The sequence below is a fragment of the Lynx rufus genome, unplaced genomic scaffold (genome assembly GCF_022079265.1).
Source record: "Lynx rufus isolate CCGP_SWC_20201006 ecotype Redwood Valley unplaced genomic scaffold, mLynRuf1.p SCAF_2, whole genome shotgun sequence".
NCBI classification, from domain to species: Eukaryota; Metazoa; Chordata; class Mammalia; order Carnivora; family Felidae; genus Lynx; species Lynx rufus.
In genome coordinates, this window is record NW_025814834.1 from 26,628,973 (window position 1) to 26,642,666 (window position 13,694).

At 32.4% G+C, this 13,694-nt stretch overlaps 1 protein-coding gene across 7 annotated transcripts in view; it reads left to right on the plus strand.

The window, feature by feature from the left end:
- Window positions 1-13,694, plus strand: part of KANSL1L (KAT8 regulatory NSL complex subunit 1 like) — a 130,923-nt gene that overhangs the window by 102,989 nt on the left and 14,240 nt on the right. For 4 of the 7 annotated variants that reach the window (XM_047085515.1, XM_047085518.1, XM_047085522.1 and 1 more), the window contains exons 7-9: window positions 4,129-4,275; window positions 6,165-6,330; window positions 8,967-9,074. In XM_047085515.1, the coding sequence (XP_046941471.1) occupies window positions 4,129-4,275; window positions 6,165-6,330; window positions 8,967-9,074 (421 nt within the window). The remainder of the gene's footprint in view (window positions 1-4,128; window positions 4,276-6,164; window positions 6,331-8,966; window positions 9,075-13,694) is intronic. The other 3 variants (XM_047085517.1, XM_047085519.1, XM_047085521.1) reach the window with 1 other exon arrangement.

Here is a 13,694-nt window from a genome sequence, read left to right on the forward strand (position 1 = left end):
TGTGACAGTGAAAAAAAATCTACCCATATATGTTAGGGCATAGGGCAGAAGTAGTATTTCTCAAACTAAAAAAAGACCTTATCCTGTAGATTCCAGAAGTTCTGTGAACCTCAAAAAGAAAAATATATAGAAATTACATAAAGGCATATTATGGCCAGCCTGCTAAAATGAAGACACAGAGAAAATATTAAAAGAAGTCAGGGTAAAAAAAATTATCTTTAAATCAGGGCAACAATAAGACTTAACTACTCATCAGAAATAATGGAAGCCAGGTGAATTGAAGGCATCCTTAAAATACTAAAAGAAAAAATGAAAACCAGCCTAGAATTCTATAATCACAAAAAATCCTTTGAAACTGGTGATATACAAAAGTTTCACGTAATAAAAACTGAGAATAAAAGCTGAGAGAATTTGTCAGCAAATTTACAGTATAATAATAGCAAAGGAAGAAGACACATGATCCTGTAAACACAATTCTGTAAGTACAGAATTGTAGGAAAGAGCTAAGAACAACAGAAAGGGTAAATATATGGGTAATATAAATTTTAATAGTAATGTAGTATTTTGAATATATATAAAATTAAAATAACAGTAATACAGAAAGAGGAAAGTAAATGAATTTAAACTGTTCTAATGTTTTCAGGGAAATGGTAAGAAAATAATTTGTCTTATTCTCTAAAAGCAAAAAAGTTAAGAATGCACATTATAATCTCTAGGGAAACCACTAAAAAGTAAAAGATTATATAAATTTAAGTTAATAGAGGGGGAAAATGTAATATTTGATTAATCCCAAAGAAATCAAGATAGGAGTCAATGAAATCTAAAACATACATATACAATAAATTTCTACATACAGTGTAGAAAGTAAATTCAATTTCTGATTCTTTGAACAAAATTTGATAAGCCCCAGCAAGTTTACTCAAGAATAATCCAAAGTTGATTTTACATTTAAAATTTTATTAACATCATTAATTCACCACATTATTAAATTAAAAAAGAAAACCCATGTGTAATTATTTCAATGGATTCAGAAAAAGTAAATGATTAAATTCAACATTACATATTTAAAAAATACTTTTGGCAACCTCGGAATATATTCTGATAAAGAATATACCCCCCTAGAAAAATCCCACAATTACTCTTAATCCATATCATTCTTAATTCTGAGAAATTAAAAGCATTTCTTTTATAATATGGAACAAAACAATATCTCCTCTGATCATTTCTAATCATCACTGAACTGATGAACCCATCTAGCATGTTTGGAACCCTCTAAATAATAATAAAGATATTGCAATTGAGTGAAAAAAACTAAACTGTCACTATTTGTAAATAATATGTTTGGATAATAGAAAAGTAAAAGAAACTACAAATATATTATCAGAATAAGAAAGTCTAGCCAAATTGTGGGATATGTTCAAAGTATAAAAGTCAATTGTATTTTTAAATTCCTTTTACAATTGAAAAAATATTCAAGTACCTAGAAGTACACCTAGCAAAATATGTAAAGACTTTTTAGAGAAGAAAGTTATAAAGTTTTATTAAAAGAAATTAAAGAGGGGCGCCTGGGTGGCTCAGTCGGTTGAGCATCCAGCTTCAGCTCAGGTCATGATCTCACGGTCCATGGGTTCAAGCCCCGCGTCTGGCTCTGTGCTGACAGCTCAGAGCCTGGAACCTGCTTCGGATTCTGTGTCTCCCTCGTTCATGCTCTCTCTCTGTCTCAAAAATAAATAAACATTAAATTTTTTTAAGAAATTAAAGAGAACCTAAGTAAATGAAGAGGTGTGTCATAGTCATGGATTGGGTGACCTTTAATTATGATGTCAAAAAAAAAAAAAAATCTCCCAGTTGATTTACAGATTCACTGTAGAAGAGCTCTGCAGTTTTTTGCTGGAAGTTAAGCATTTTTTAAAATTTATGCAGAAGAGTGAAAGCCAATAGTAGCCAAGATACCCCTGAGGAACAAATTGGAGAAATTTGCATTGTCATATGTCAAGACTTAAACATGTAGTAATTAAGACATTGGTTATTTAGCATAGACACAAATGGTACAACATTAGAAATCCTGAAATAGTACCACACACATATAGAATGTGGTGTATATAACAGGTAGCATTGTAGATCAATTGGGAAATGATGTTCAATAAAAGGTGTTTGGATAAATTGATGATCCATATAAGAAAAAATTAAGGTTGGATTCACATCATGTGAATTAATTTCAAGTAAAGATCTAAGTACAAAGGCAAAAAACCTTACAACTAGGGGGAGCAAAGTGGAAGAATATCTTTGACTTCAGGGTAGGGAAAGATTTCCTCATAGAGATATAAAGTACAGACTCTATATAAAGGAAATATTTAAATTAACATCTGTTGATCAAAAGACACTAGAAAGAAAGTGAAAAGAGAAGCTCAGACAGGGAGCAATAGATAGAACCTTCAAAGGATTTGTAACTTTCTAGAGTGTGTAAAGAAAACTTTAAAAATCAGTAAGAAAAAGACATTCTTAGAGAAAAAACATCACAATATGTATTTCTCAAAAGAAGGAAAAGTGAATGACCAATTTTAGGAATGAAAAGGTGGTCAACTTAAATAGTAAACAGAGCAATGCAAGTTTAAACCATAAGAGAATATGTGTATGCTCTGAAATTAGCAAAAATAAAAAGTCTGACAGTATGCATGTTAGCATGAATCTGATGCAGTGAGCACCAGCATCTGCTTTGTTGGAGTGTAAATTTGGTTACAACTACTTTGTAATACAACATATCATTTAGTGAAATTGAATGTATGCATTCATGTGTTTCTTTAACCCAGCAAATCCATTTCTAACAGTGTACATACTCTTAGAGAAATTCTTACACCCATACGCCAGGAGACAAATAAGATATTCATACTAGCATTGTTCGTAGTAGTAAAAAACGAGAAACATTCTAGATATTTATAAACAGAAGAGAATGATGAATTGTATGCACATAATGTTGGGGAATACAGCAGGAAAGTACACTTAACTTTCTGTCTATATACATTTTAAAGCATGCAGATTTTATTTATTTTTAATGGTTATTATGTACATCTTTTTTTATTTTTAATGTTTATTTTTGAGAGAGAGAGAGAGAGAGAGAGCGCCAGAGCGAGGATGAGTGGGTGAGGGGGAGGGGCAGAGAGAGCTGAGAGACAGAGCTGTCAGCACAGAGCCGACTCGAGGCTCGAACCCACCAGCCATGAGATCATGACCTGAATTGAAGTCAGATGCCTAACTGAGCCACCCCGGTGTTCCAAAGGATCCAGATTTTAAAAGTTATATAGAATTACATGTATTTATGTGAAAAAACTATAAAGGAAATAATAAAATCAAAATTCAGAATAGCAATTACTCCTGGAATAATAAGAGAAAAATGTGGTTAAAGAGGCACATTGTATTAGTTAAGATACAGGTTCAGCTGCATTTGTCAGAAACCCTACATAGTGACATAAACAAGATACAAGTTTATTTCTTTGTCTTAGATTGAAAATATCCTAGATATGACAACCACATTCTACATGGTGATCTAGGAGCTAGGCTTCTCTTTTGCTTAATCTTGTATTATCCTCATCTACATGGTTATGGTGGCTCCGCACCACAGCTGTGTTTCAAGTATAACATGGAGGAATGGAGGAAATGAGTGACTTAAAAGGTCACTTCCCAGAAGTTGCACACATGACTTCTGGCTAGAATTTAAGTAATTTTTTAGATCCACAGAGGCTTGAGAAATGTGCCTAGCTGAAAATCAGCAGTTCTACAACAGACAAAAAGAGAGCAGAGGTATTGGAGGAAAGTAGCAATATCTGCTGCAGGCTAATGAGGGTGGAGTAGGAGGAGAAGGCATAATTGGTATTGTTCTGTTTCTTGAAATAGGATGGTAAGTATAGGTGTCCTTCTAATATTTTATGCCTTCCCTATAAATTATATATTTTTATGTATATGAAATTTTTCATTATTAAAGCTAAGAAGTTTAGTGGATACTTTTTGGCTTTGTTTTGCTTGAATCTTCTGCAGCATATGGAACTATCGATCATACCCTCTAAACATTTGAGTTTTTATTGGCAAGAATCTCCTGGTTTTTCTCTTATTTTTCCATCCATTTCTTTTCAGCCTCCCGGGCTTCACTTTCTCTGCAGGGAACAAAAAGACCTTTTCCTAGATGCCCCTCACTTGTCTCCAAAATTATTTAGGATAGTTTCAAATTGGCTAATGGGTTCCCTGGAGTTGGAAAAATTTCAAGAAAAAACTAATTATATGGTAAATATTCAGATTTTATCACCTTTTGTTCATAATGCTCTATCCATATAAGGAAAAGGGAGGTTAGCACCCTTTTTTCTTTGTAATTTCAAAGATTTTTTTATATCTTTCTGAAGTACATCATAAAAGGACAAATAATTCTAGAGTGAGTCCAAAGTATCAGTGTATCCTGTAAAGATAAAGAACAGCAGTTGTTCCCGTAAATATACACATATCATTAGAATAAATCTTGGAAACAACTCACATTATTATAATCATGTATAAACATATTATATCTTTTTATATAAACCCATCGATTTACTTGACCTCCCAGAAGGACTGCATTTCTTAACCTTTCTTGCAGCTAGGTATGACTCTGTGACCTAGTCTTGGCTAATGGAATGTAAACAGAAGTCACTGCATGACAAATTTTAGCATATGTTAACAGGAACTATTTTTTCCCCAGTGAAATAGTCTCAGGCATACATGCATTTGAGAATTTGCATTCACTTAATTTTTATTAAAGCAAATAAAATAAAATGCAGTTGGTTAGCATTCAGGTTTCAACCATATGTCAGGGACTGTGTCAGGTTCTGGGAATACAGCATTGAACAAATTATAGTCCCAACCTTCCAAGGAGCTAATAATAGTCCAAAAAAAAAGTCTAGTTGAATGCTGTGGTAGAGATAGATGTGCCTAAGGTGCTATGGAAACATAGAAAATGCCAAGGTTAGCTAAGAAACTCAAACTCAAGAAAGTTGACAAACCTCATGTAAGTTTATAAAAGTGTTTAAAAATAGCATCTAAAGATCTCTTATTAGCATTTTAAATATCAATTACATTAAAAAACACAATGAGTCCAAATGTTATTATAGGGGATAATAGAGGTTAAGAGTGAAGGAAGGAGTACAGGTGAGCTCTATTGTAAAAATATTTTCTCTATTTTATAGATCTTTGCTTGTTTACTAATTTTATAACCAGAAAAAAGAATTTAAAATCCAGATTTTAAACAGAATATGTACTTCTTAATGTAGTAAGATAACTTTTTTTGGTTTAGCAACGTGGTTTTCCTAAGATTCCTGGACTCAAATCTTTATTTTCAGAAATGCAAACTCGTGTAACATATTGTGTGTTTTATACATATTCTTTTAATGTTTTAAGTCAAATTTTACCTAATGTAAAAAATACAATGCTCGTAGTACTTCACAGTTATTCCAGTGTAGATATTTTCTTGCATTGGAATTTAAGACAGAGAATCCAGTTTCATTCATTGATTGTAACAGATTGCAATGAGGAAAACAGTATGCACAATTCTTAATCCTAACATAGCACCTGCTCACCATCACTTACAGTTGTCACTAATGTGGAATGTAGCCATTGTCTTGTATTTATGTTTTTAATTTTTTTTAATATTTATTTTTGAGAGAGAGACAGAGTATGAGTGGGGGAAGGGCAGAGAGAGAGGGAGACACAGAATCCGAAGCAGGCTCCAGGCTGTGAGCTGTCAGCGCAGAGCCTGACACGGGGCTTGAACCCACAAACTGTGAGATCATGACCTGAGCTGAAGTCTGATGCTTAACCTACTAAGCCACCCAGGCACCCCTGGCCATTGTCTTTTAACCCAAAGTTCTTCACACTTATTTTTCCTTATTGTGATTTTGTAAGGTAAAGGAAGACCTTGCTCTTCCTTTTGAAAAACTGAAAAGGGATTAGTGAAATCTCATCATGTTTATGACCTTTAATAAATGACAAAGAGTATATCCCTTTGTCATTTTCAAGTTCTTTCTCCAAGGTGACTTAGTAAACTAGAACTTTCTTGTGTCATTTAGATACTGTACTTGATAACTATTATATCCTCTCTGAGTGATTCAGTTTTTAAGCAAAAATGAAGTCTTTTTTTTCCCTTGCAGACTTTGCCTTCAAAAGAAACAACATTTTTAAATACGACACAAATGCCTTGTTTGCAATCAGCTTCAACTTGGAGTAGCTGTGAACACAATTCAAAATCTCAGATATTAAGAGAGCATGTATCAGAATTGGACTCTTCTTTCCATTCTGTCCTATCATTGCCGTCAGGTAAGTCCACTTATAAAAAAAAATTTCTAAGTAACTGCATATTTCTATGGTGAAATGTAATCCTATGGATATATGGAATCAAAATTGTATCAATTATTTTGTCACTAGATATTAGAATTAAAGTTTTCGTAGAGGAATTAATCCTGAGTTAATGTTCTATCTTTGCAAGTTGATTCTTTAATTCCTTGGAAACTGTTTTGATTTACATTGATTACAAACTAGCTTTTGATCTTTTCAGGGTTAAATTTTTAGAATTTTATTTATAACTTGACTATGCTGTTGAAATGGTTGTCAGGAAGTCAGTGTTCTTTTTCTAATGTGTTATTCTGCATGGAATTTTCTCTGCCATATAATATTCCTCTGTTTATAATCAGCATTAGTTTCCCAAGAGAAGAAAATTGTCCGTCTTTAGGTATAGCTAATTTTTGAACCTCAAGAAAATCTATAATCCGTAACTGAGTAAATGAGTCACATCTAGTCGCACCTCCTTTTAAGTTTCTAGTTCTTGATTTTTGTTGGAACCATTCCAGTTGTTTCTGTATTGAACTGAAGTAAATATTTAGGGTAAGAAAGGAAACATTCTTCACACTGGTTATTTCAGGTTCTTCTCTGTATGGGAAGACGTCTCAAATGGGCTTTTGTGTTTCCTTTTCAGTTTTCGGTTTTAATCATCCAGCGATGGCTCGTCTTCACAAAACACTATTTCTTGTACCTGTTCCTGCCCTGATTCCTGAATCTTAGTTTTTGTTTGTTTGTGTTTTGTTTTTACCAGTATTTGAGTGGTTTCTTAGCTACATAATACTTTGAAGTAAGTTTCTGGCAGGAGCTGTGTTATTCCATCTTTGAGGAAAACTTAATGATAGAAACAATAATAAATACAACAATAATCAGCCAACATTTGGGCTTAGCATACCCATAAGCACATTACATTGTTTTAATTCTTTCAACAACCCTATGAGAATACATAGTTGTCCTCTTTATCTTACATACAAGAAAATTGAAGCTAAGAGATTTTAAATTACTATTCCAAGATTATACAGCTAGTAAATAATGGAGGCAGGATTTGATGTGAGTAGTCATACTTCAGAGCTACACTCCTAACCTTTACTCTTTACTGTCTGTTTTCTTATAGTACATTTGTTTCTCTGATGATATACCCCTGAGAGCTGATAGAATTATCCTTCATTTTAATCCTCTTAGGTCCCCTCCAATAAGTTAAGATTAACTTCCTCACCTGCCAGTTAGTGTTATTCATTTCTTCTTGCATTCATTTAATAAAGATTAAGTACCCACTGCTTACTAGGTACTAAGTAGGTATTAGGAGTATAAATACAAATAAATCCCTCAAGGTACTTGCATTCTAGTTTAAGAAAACTGAAATGTAAACTGATTGATGTACTACAGTGTTATGATATATTTTTATAAAAGCCCAAAGTCACAGGGTGGGCACTAAGAAAGATATATGGATGGAACAAGGGCCTAACCCTAGTTTTCTCACAACTCATGACGAACAGTGGTAGAATAGGTGATATTTTCTTTATAAAAATAAGTGATATTTCTTCAGAGAAATAAGCTTATTTTTTGGTAATTGGAAACCATTAGATTCCTAAAATGTATAAGTAGCATATTTAATTTGTATTCTTAGTTTCATTTTGTTATGTAGTTTTTGTACGATCATAGTATATAGTGCTAGGATTGAAATCTTTCCTACCTCTGTTCTGTCCCTTGGGACAGATTCCATGTTGAAACTCATGAACATATTTTTTTTTCCCCACACTTGAGTATGGATCTGTTATTAATATACAGCGTTTAAGAAAGAGGTACTTCTTTGTTTAAAGTCCAGACTCATTCTAGGTCTGTTCTGATTTATATGTTTGTAATTAGTTTTCTTTTTTCAGTAGCAAAACTTTAAATACATCAACTGCTTTATGAAATATTTGTTTCTTAGGAAGCAGTTTACGTGTCTCTATTAAATGCTTTATTTTAGCATTCTTGATTGAAAAAAAAAATGTGAAGCACATCTACTTTATTATTTAGCTCCTCTTTTGGTTGTGAGAATATAGAATATAAATACATCTTAAGTCTCTATTTGAAGGAAAGGAACTAGTCTGTATGTAAAAGTGTATTTTGTCATTCACAATACTAGTAAACTAAGGGAATGTGAACCTTGGTATTTTTATAAGATGTTGCATCTGAATTACAGTGGTTTTCCCTCAAGTAATTAAAATTATGTATCTTTTAGAAACCTCATTATTTCAAATGTCAAGTTTGTGGGGGTGGGTGGAATGAACTTAGGTGGCCGGGTTTTGCTCTGTTTTATTCAAGACCTTTGACTGCATTTGTTTCATCTATGAATACTACTTATTAATACTAATAATTTCTATCATCTTATTATTTCGGTTTATGAACTTGTTCATCATCAGAGTTTTTGTTTATATACAGCATATAACCAGTAATTTCCAAATTTCTCTCTGTATGCTTGGAAAGAGTATTTTGCCACTTCTGATAGTTGTGACATTTTAAGCTTTTGCTTATTTTTCTAAGCTTATGTGCTACTTAGAGAAAGAAAGCAATCTTAATATTAGAGTCCGTAAAGAATGGTATTCACTCAAAGTACTTTTACTTTATTTTGCCAGATGTGCCTCTTCATTTTCACTTTGAAACATTGCTAAAAAAGACTGAAATAAAAGGAGATCTTGCTGAAAATAAATTAGTAGGAGACTGTGTCATATCTCCATCACCTGGTATGTCATTTACAAATCTTGTACTTTATATATGTTTTACATCTTTCCGATACTCACTGTTTTTGCTTTCTAAGGAAATAAAATTTAACAGAAGAACAAATCTAAATCCTTAATTTTTAATATTCACTTTTTACAAATTACCACACACACACAAATAGAAAATACACAGGAGTGATCTTAAGAAGAAATGTGATACTGAATGAAAATTATGAAATGTTATTAGTAAATATAAAAGGAAATCTAAATACACTTAGAGAAACAGCATTCCTAGACAAGATTAATAAGGATATCAGTTCTTCCTATTGGTTTATAACTTGAAGTTCTAATAGATTTGGTTATTTTAACAAAATAATTGGAAAGCCCACTGGGAAGAATAAATGGGGAAATACAAAGTAACTGCTGGAAGAAGTATTCAGAGAATCCATCTTAACCACATATGGAAACATAACAAAAATATGTAATAATTATTAGCATAGATTTTGCATACAATTAGGAAAGTAAATCCATGAAGCAGACTATATAGCTTATACTTTATAATGTAAGGGAAGAATTGTAAATTCATGAGAATGTGGAGAACTATTCAGTAAACAATATTTTTAGTATTGTTAGTCTTTTGGGGGAAATTTTGTTTACATACTTATTTCATACCATGTATCAGAATAAATTCTAGTTGGTTTCAAGAACTTGAAATAAAACACTAAAATTACAAAATAAAACTTGAAGAATTAAAATGAAATTGTTTTCAGTATTATGAATGGGGGCAGGGACATTGCCTATGCTTGGAAACAAGAAGAGAAACATCAACATGTTTTGACCATCTACAAGGCTGAAATCTTTCTAATATCAGAAAATTCATACAAACTGAGATAAATTCTTTCTAGATGAAATAATCATCTACCTCAAAAACTCAAGAATCAACTGAATGCCTGTTAAAATTGGGAGTCTGAAAAAGTATAGGAATTTAAAATATATTTATAGAAATCAGCAGCTTTTATAAATACCAATAATAACCATTTACAATATGTAAAGGAATTTTTGAGATATTGACAATGAAAATATAAACTATCTAGGATTAATTAAATTTGTAAGGGTCTACACGAAAGAAAACTTCCAGAGTTTTATTGAGGAATGCAAGATGATGTGCCTAAATAGAAATACCCTGTGCCTGTCAGAAGACAGTATTTTAACATGTAAAGTGAGTAACATTATTGTTTTTCTCCTTGACTAATTTTCTCAAAGTCACATTTGGGTAAGTGATAGGGCCAGGATTCAAATCCAAACAATCAGGCTCAAAGAATTCATGTTTTAAACAACTAAGTTTCCTTTGTAATCAGTGGATTAAACAATGATTTGGGGGGAACAATTGAGATCTCTACCACATACAGCACATTAAAATAAATTTAAGATGGGTGAACATTAAATACATTCCAGATGGATTAAAGAGTTAAATGTTAAAAATGATGTCTTAAAAGAATTATAAGAAAAACTAGATGTATTTAATGATGATGATAATGAAAATGATAATCATAAGTAACATATACTGAGTGCTTATGTGCAGACACCGTGCTAAACATTTACTATCTTCTGATTACATTAAGACATTTAAACATTATAATCATCAATTCTGGCAAGACTGTGTGTAGTAAAAACAGGACCCTCAAATATTTTAGGTAGCATTAAGAATACAAACCTTTTGGAAAGTATTGGGAAATGAATGACAACGCCCTTAAACTACCTATTTTTTAAAATAAACTCATCGAAGAAAAACACTGTTTACTTGTTCACTTGCTTACAATTAATGTTTACTAAACTGCTAACTCTGTTTTCTGACCCAATACATCCATTTCTAATAACCTAGTCTAATGCTAAATACAAATATATTCATTTATATTTACAAATATATTCATTTTAAACACTATTTGTGTTAATGGGAAATTGGAAACAGAGCATAATTGAGATGTGATTAACCAACACAGTGGGACATACAGCTTTTAAAAATATCTTAAAAGTTCATGTAAGGATGGAAACATTAAAGAATGTTAAGTGATAGAAAAGGACAAAAAAGTTTTACTTCTGTGTATGGTCTGATTATAACCATATAAAAATATTCATTCTTCTTTCAACCAAATGGAACGTGGGCCTTTTGGGGATCCTGATTTGAACAAGTCACCTGTACGAGCACACAAAATTTTTGAGATAATAAAAATTTGAAATTTGAACATGCAGGCTGTTATTAGTGAATTAATTTTGTTAGATGTAGTAATGCATGTGGTTCCATAAACACACACGCACTTTTTATCTGTTTGTTAGAAATTCAAGCTCAACACATACGTCGATGACAAGATAGAAGATAGGCAGTCCAGGATTTGCTTTAAAATAGGCCAGCAAAAAAAAGTTGGTGGGGAAAAAGATGAAACAAGATTGGTCACCAGTTTGTAATCGTTGGTTATGAATATAGGCACAGGGGAGTTCATTCTTCTCTTCCTCATTTGTGTTTGTTGAAATTTTTCCATGGTAAAAAGTTAAAAAAAATAAGTGGAAAGCACTAAGGACAAGCAGCAGTTGCCTATGCTTAGGGGAGAAAAATCTAAAGAAATGCAGGAAAATATAGGTTATGTGCAGGTAATTTTTCATGGTATAATTCTACTACTTGAAATTTTTCCTTAGACTGATCTTTAAAAAAGAAAATATGTATGCATGAAGATGATCATTTTAAGAATGACCATAATAGAAATATCATGATTAACAACAACCAGCTCTAATAGCTAGGGAATAGTTAAGTGATATTATCTCTAATTAGAAGAGTGTTAGGCAACCATCTGAAAAAATAATTTGTGAATTATCAAATTTGAAAAATAAGTTAAACTACATTTGAAATGTGAATATGAAATGTATGCACATGTATAACTGAAAGGGAATATGCAAAACTGAAATTATATGCTGTTAGATAAGTGAGATTAGGTGATTATATTTTTTCTAATGTTGTTCTGTTTATCTATTTGACTTAAAAAGATAGGGCAGTGTAAATGTGTTAGTCACAGAATTAATGGTAACATACCAGTAATGCAATGCCATGCTAGTTAGGTGGAATTAAGAGCTAGGAATGGAAGACATTTGAGATGAGTGCTGCTGTATTATTAGGCAAATCATCTGAGTATGTAGTCTTCTGTATCTCGATCTCTCCTCCCTTATTTTCTTCCCCTACCACTCCAAACCCAAATAATTAAGGGTTAATTAGGTTTCATCGTATATAAGCATGTCTGGAATAGTCGCTTGTTATTTTTTCTTTTATTGTTAAGTGATTTCTGTAGAATTAAGTAAAACTAGAGTTCAACATTTATTGATCATATACTCTGTGCCAGGCAGACTAAGTGCTAAAGAATCAAAGGTGAATCACAGGGAATCAAAGAAATTATAATGTAATAGGGGGAAGCAGACACGCAAATAACTATTAAAATGATGTGAGCACAGATATGACAAAAACATTCTAAAAAGGAGAGGGAGTGTAGAACTCTCTGCCTGGAGGAAGGCAGAGTGATGGGGAAAGGGCAAGAGGAACTCCAGAAAGATGGTGATGCCAGGTGTAGCTTTAAATACTCAATTAGAATTTAAAGGAAGAAGAGCAAAGTGTTCCAAATCATTGTTTCTCAAACTTTTATGTGCAAATTACTTGGGCGATATTGTTAGAATGCAGATTCTGGTTCAGTTAATCCTGGAATGAAGTCTGATTCTGGATTTCTAACAAGGTCCCAGGTGATTCAAACGCTTGGACCCATATTGGTTTTAAAATGGAAACAAACATGTGATTTGTCACAGAACCATAAGACAGGGTGATGTGTTTAAGTATATACAGAATGCCTGGTATTCTTATAGGGTAAACCGTGTGAAGGTAAGTAGATGGATGTTTGCGAGCTTTGCCACAGAGCTTGTATTTATCCTCTGTCGTCCAGAATTGGCAATTAAGAAAGCACAACTGACTTCAAGTAACAAGTAGGGAAAAGACAAATTGTAGTGGTTTGAAGACTGAATGATTAGTAGCTAATCATGAGGAAATACCAGGCAAAGCCAATTAAGGGCCTGTATTCATCAAAACATGCAGTCATGGAAGACAACAGTGAACAGTTTCAGATGTAAGAAAACTTTAGAGATATGACAAATGCAGAGTGAACAGAGTTTTCTATAAATAACATTATAGGAATAATTGGTGAAATCCTATGAAGTCCATAGTTAGCTAATAGTATTAATTTCATTTTGATGGTTGTGTGGCCATGTAAGAGAATGCCCTTGTTTTTGAAAAATACGTATTGACATAGAGGTACATCATGTCAACAACTTAATTTCATTGGAGTTCAGAAGGATAAAGCAAATGTAACATTTGCAGAATCTGAGTAAAGGGTATATGGGACTTCTTTTTACTATTCCAAGTCTGAAATTGTCAAAATGAAGTTTATTTTTTTAGTGGACAGATGAGAGGAACAGTAGCGTTGAAACCCACACAAGCCAAAAACCTAGGGCTCAGGTTTCTTCACCTACATGTCCTCATATCTAAGCCCATTGTCCTTTTGATCTTAATCATTTCAAATATGCTCCTCTGTCTTCATTTCTACCACTTTCAGAGTC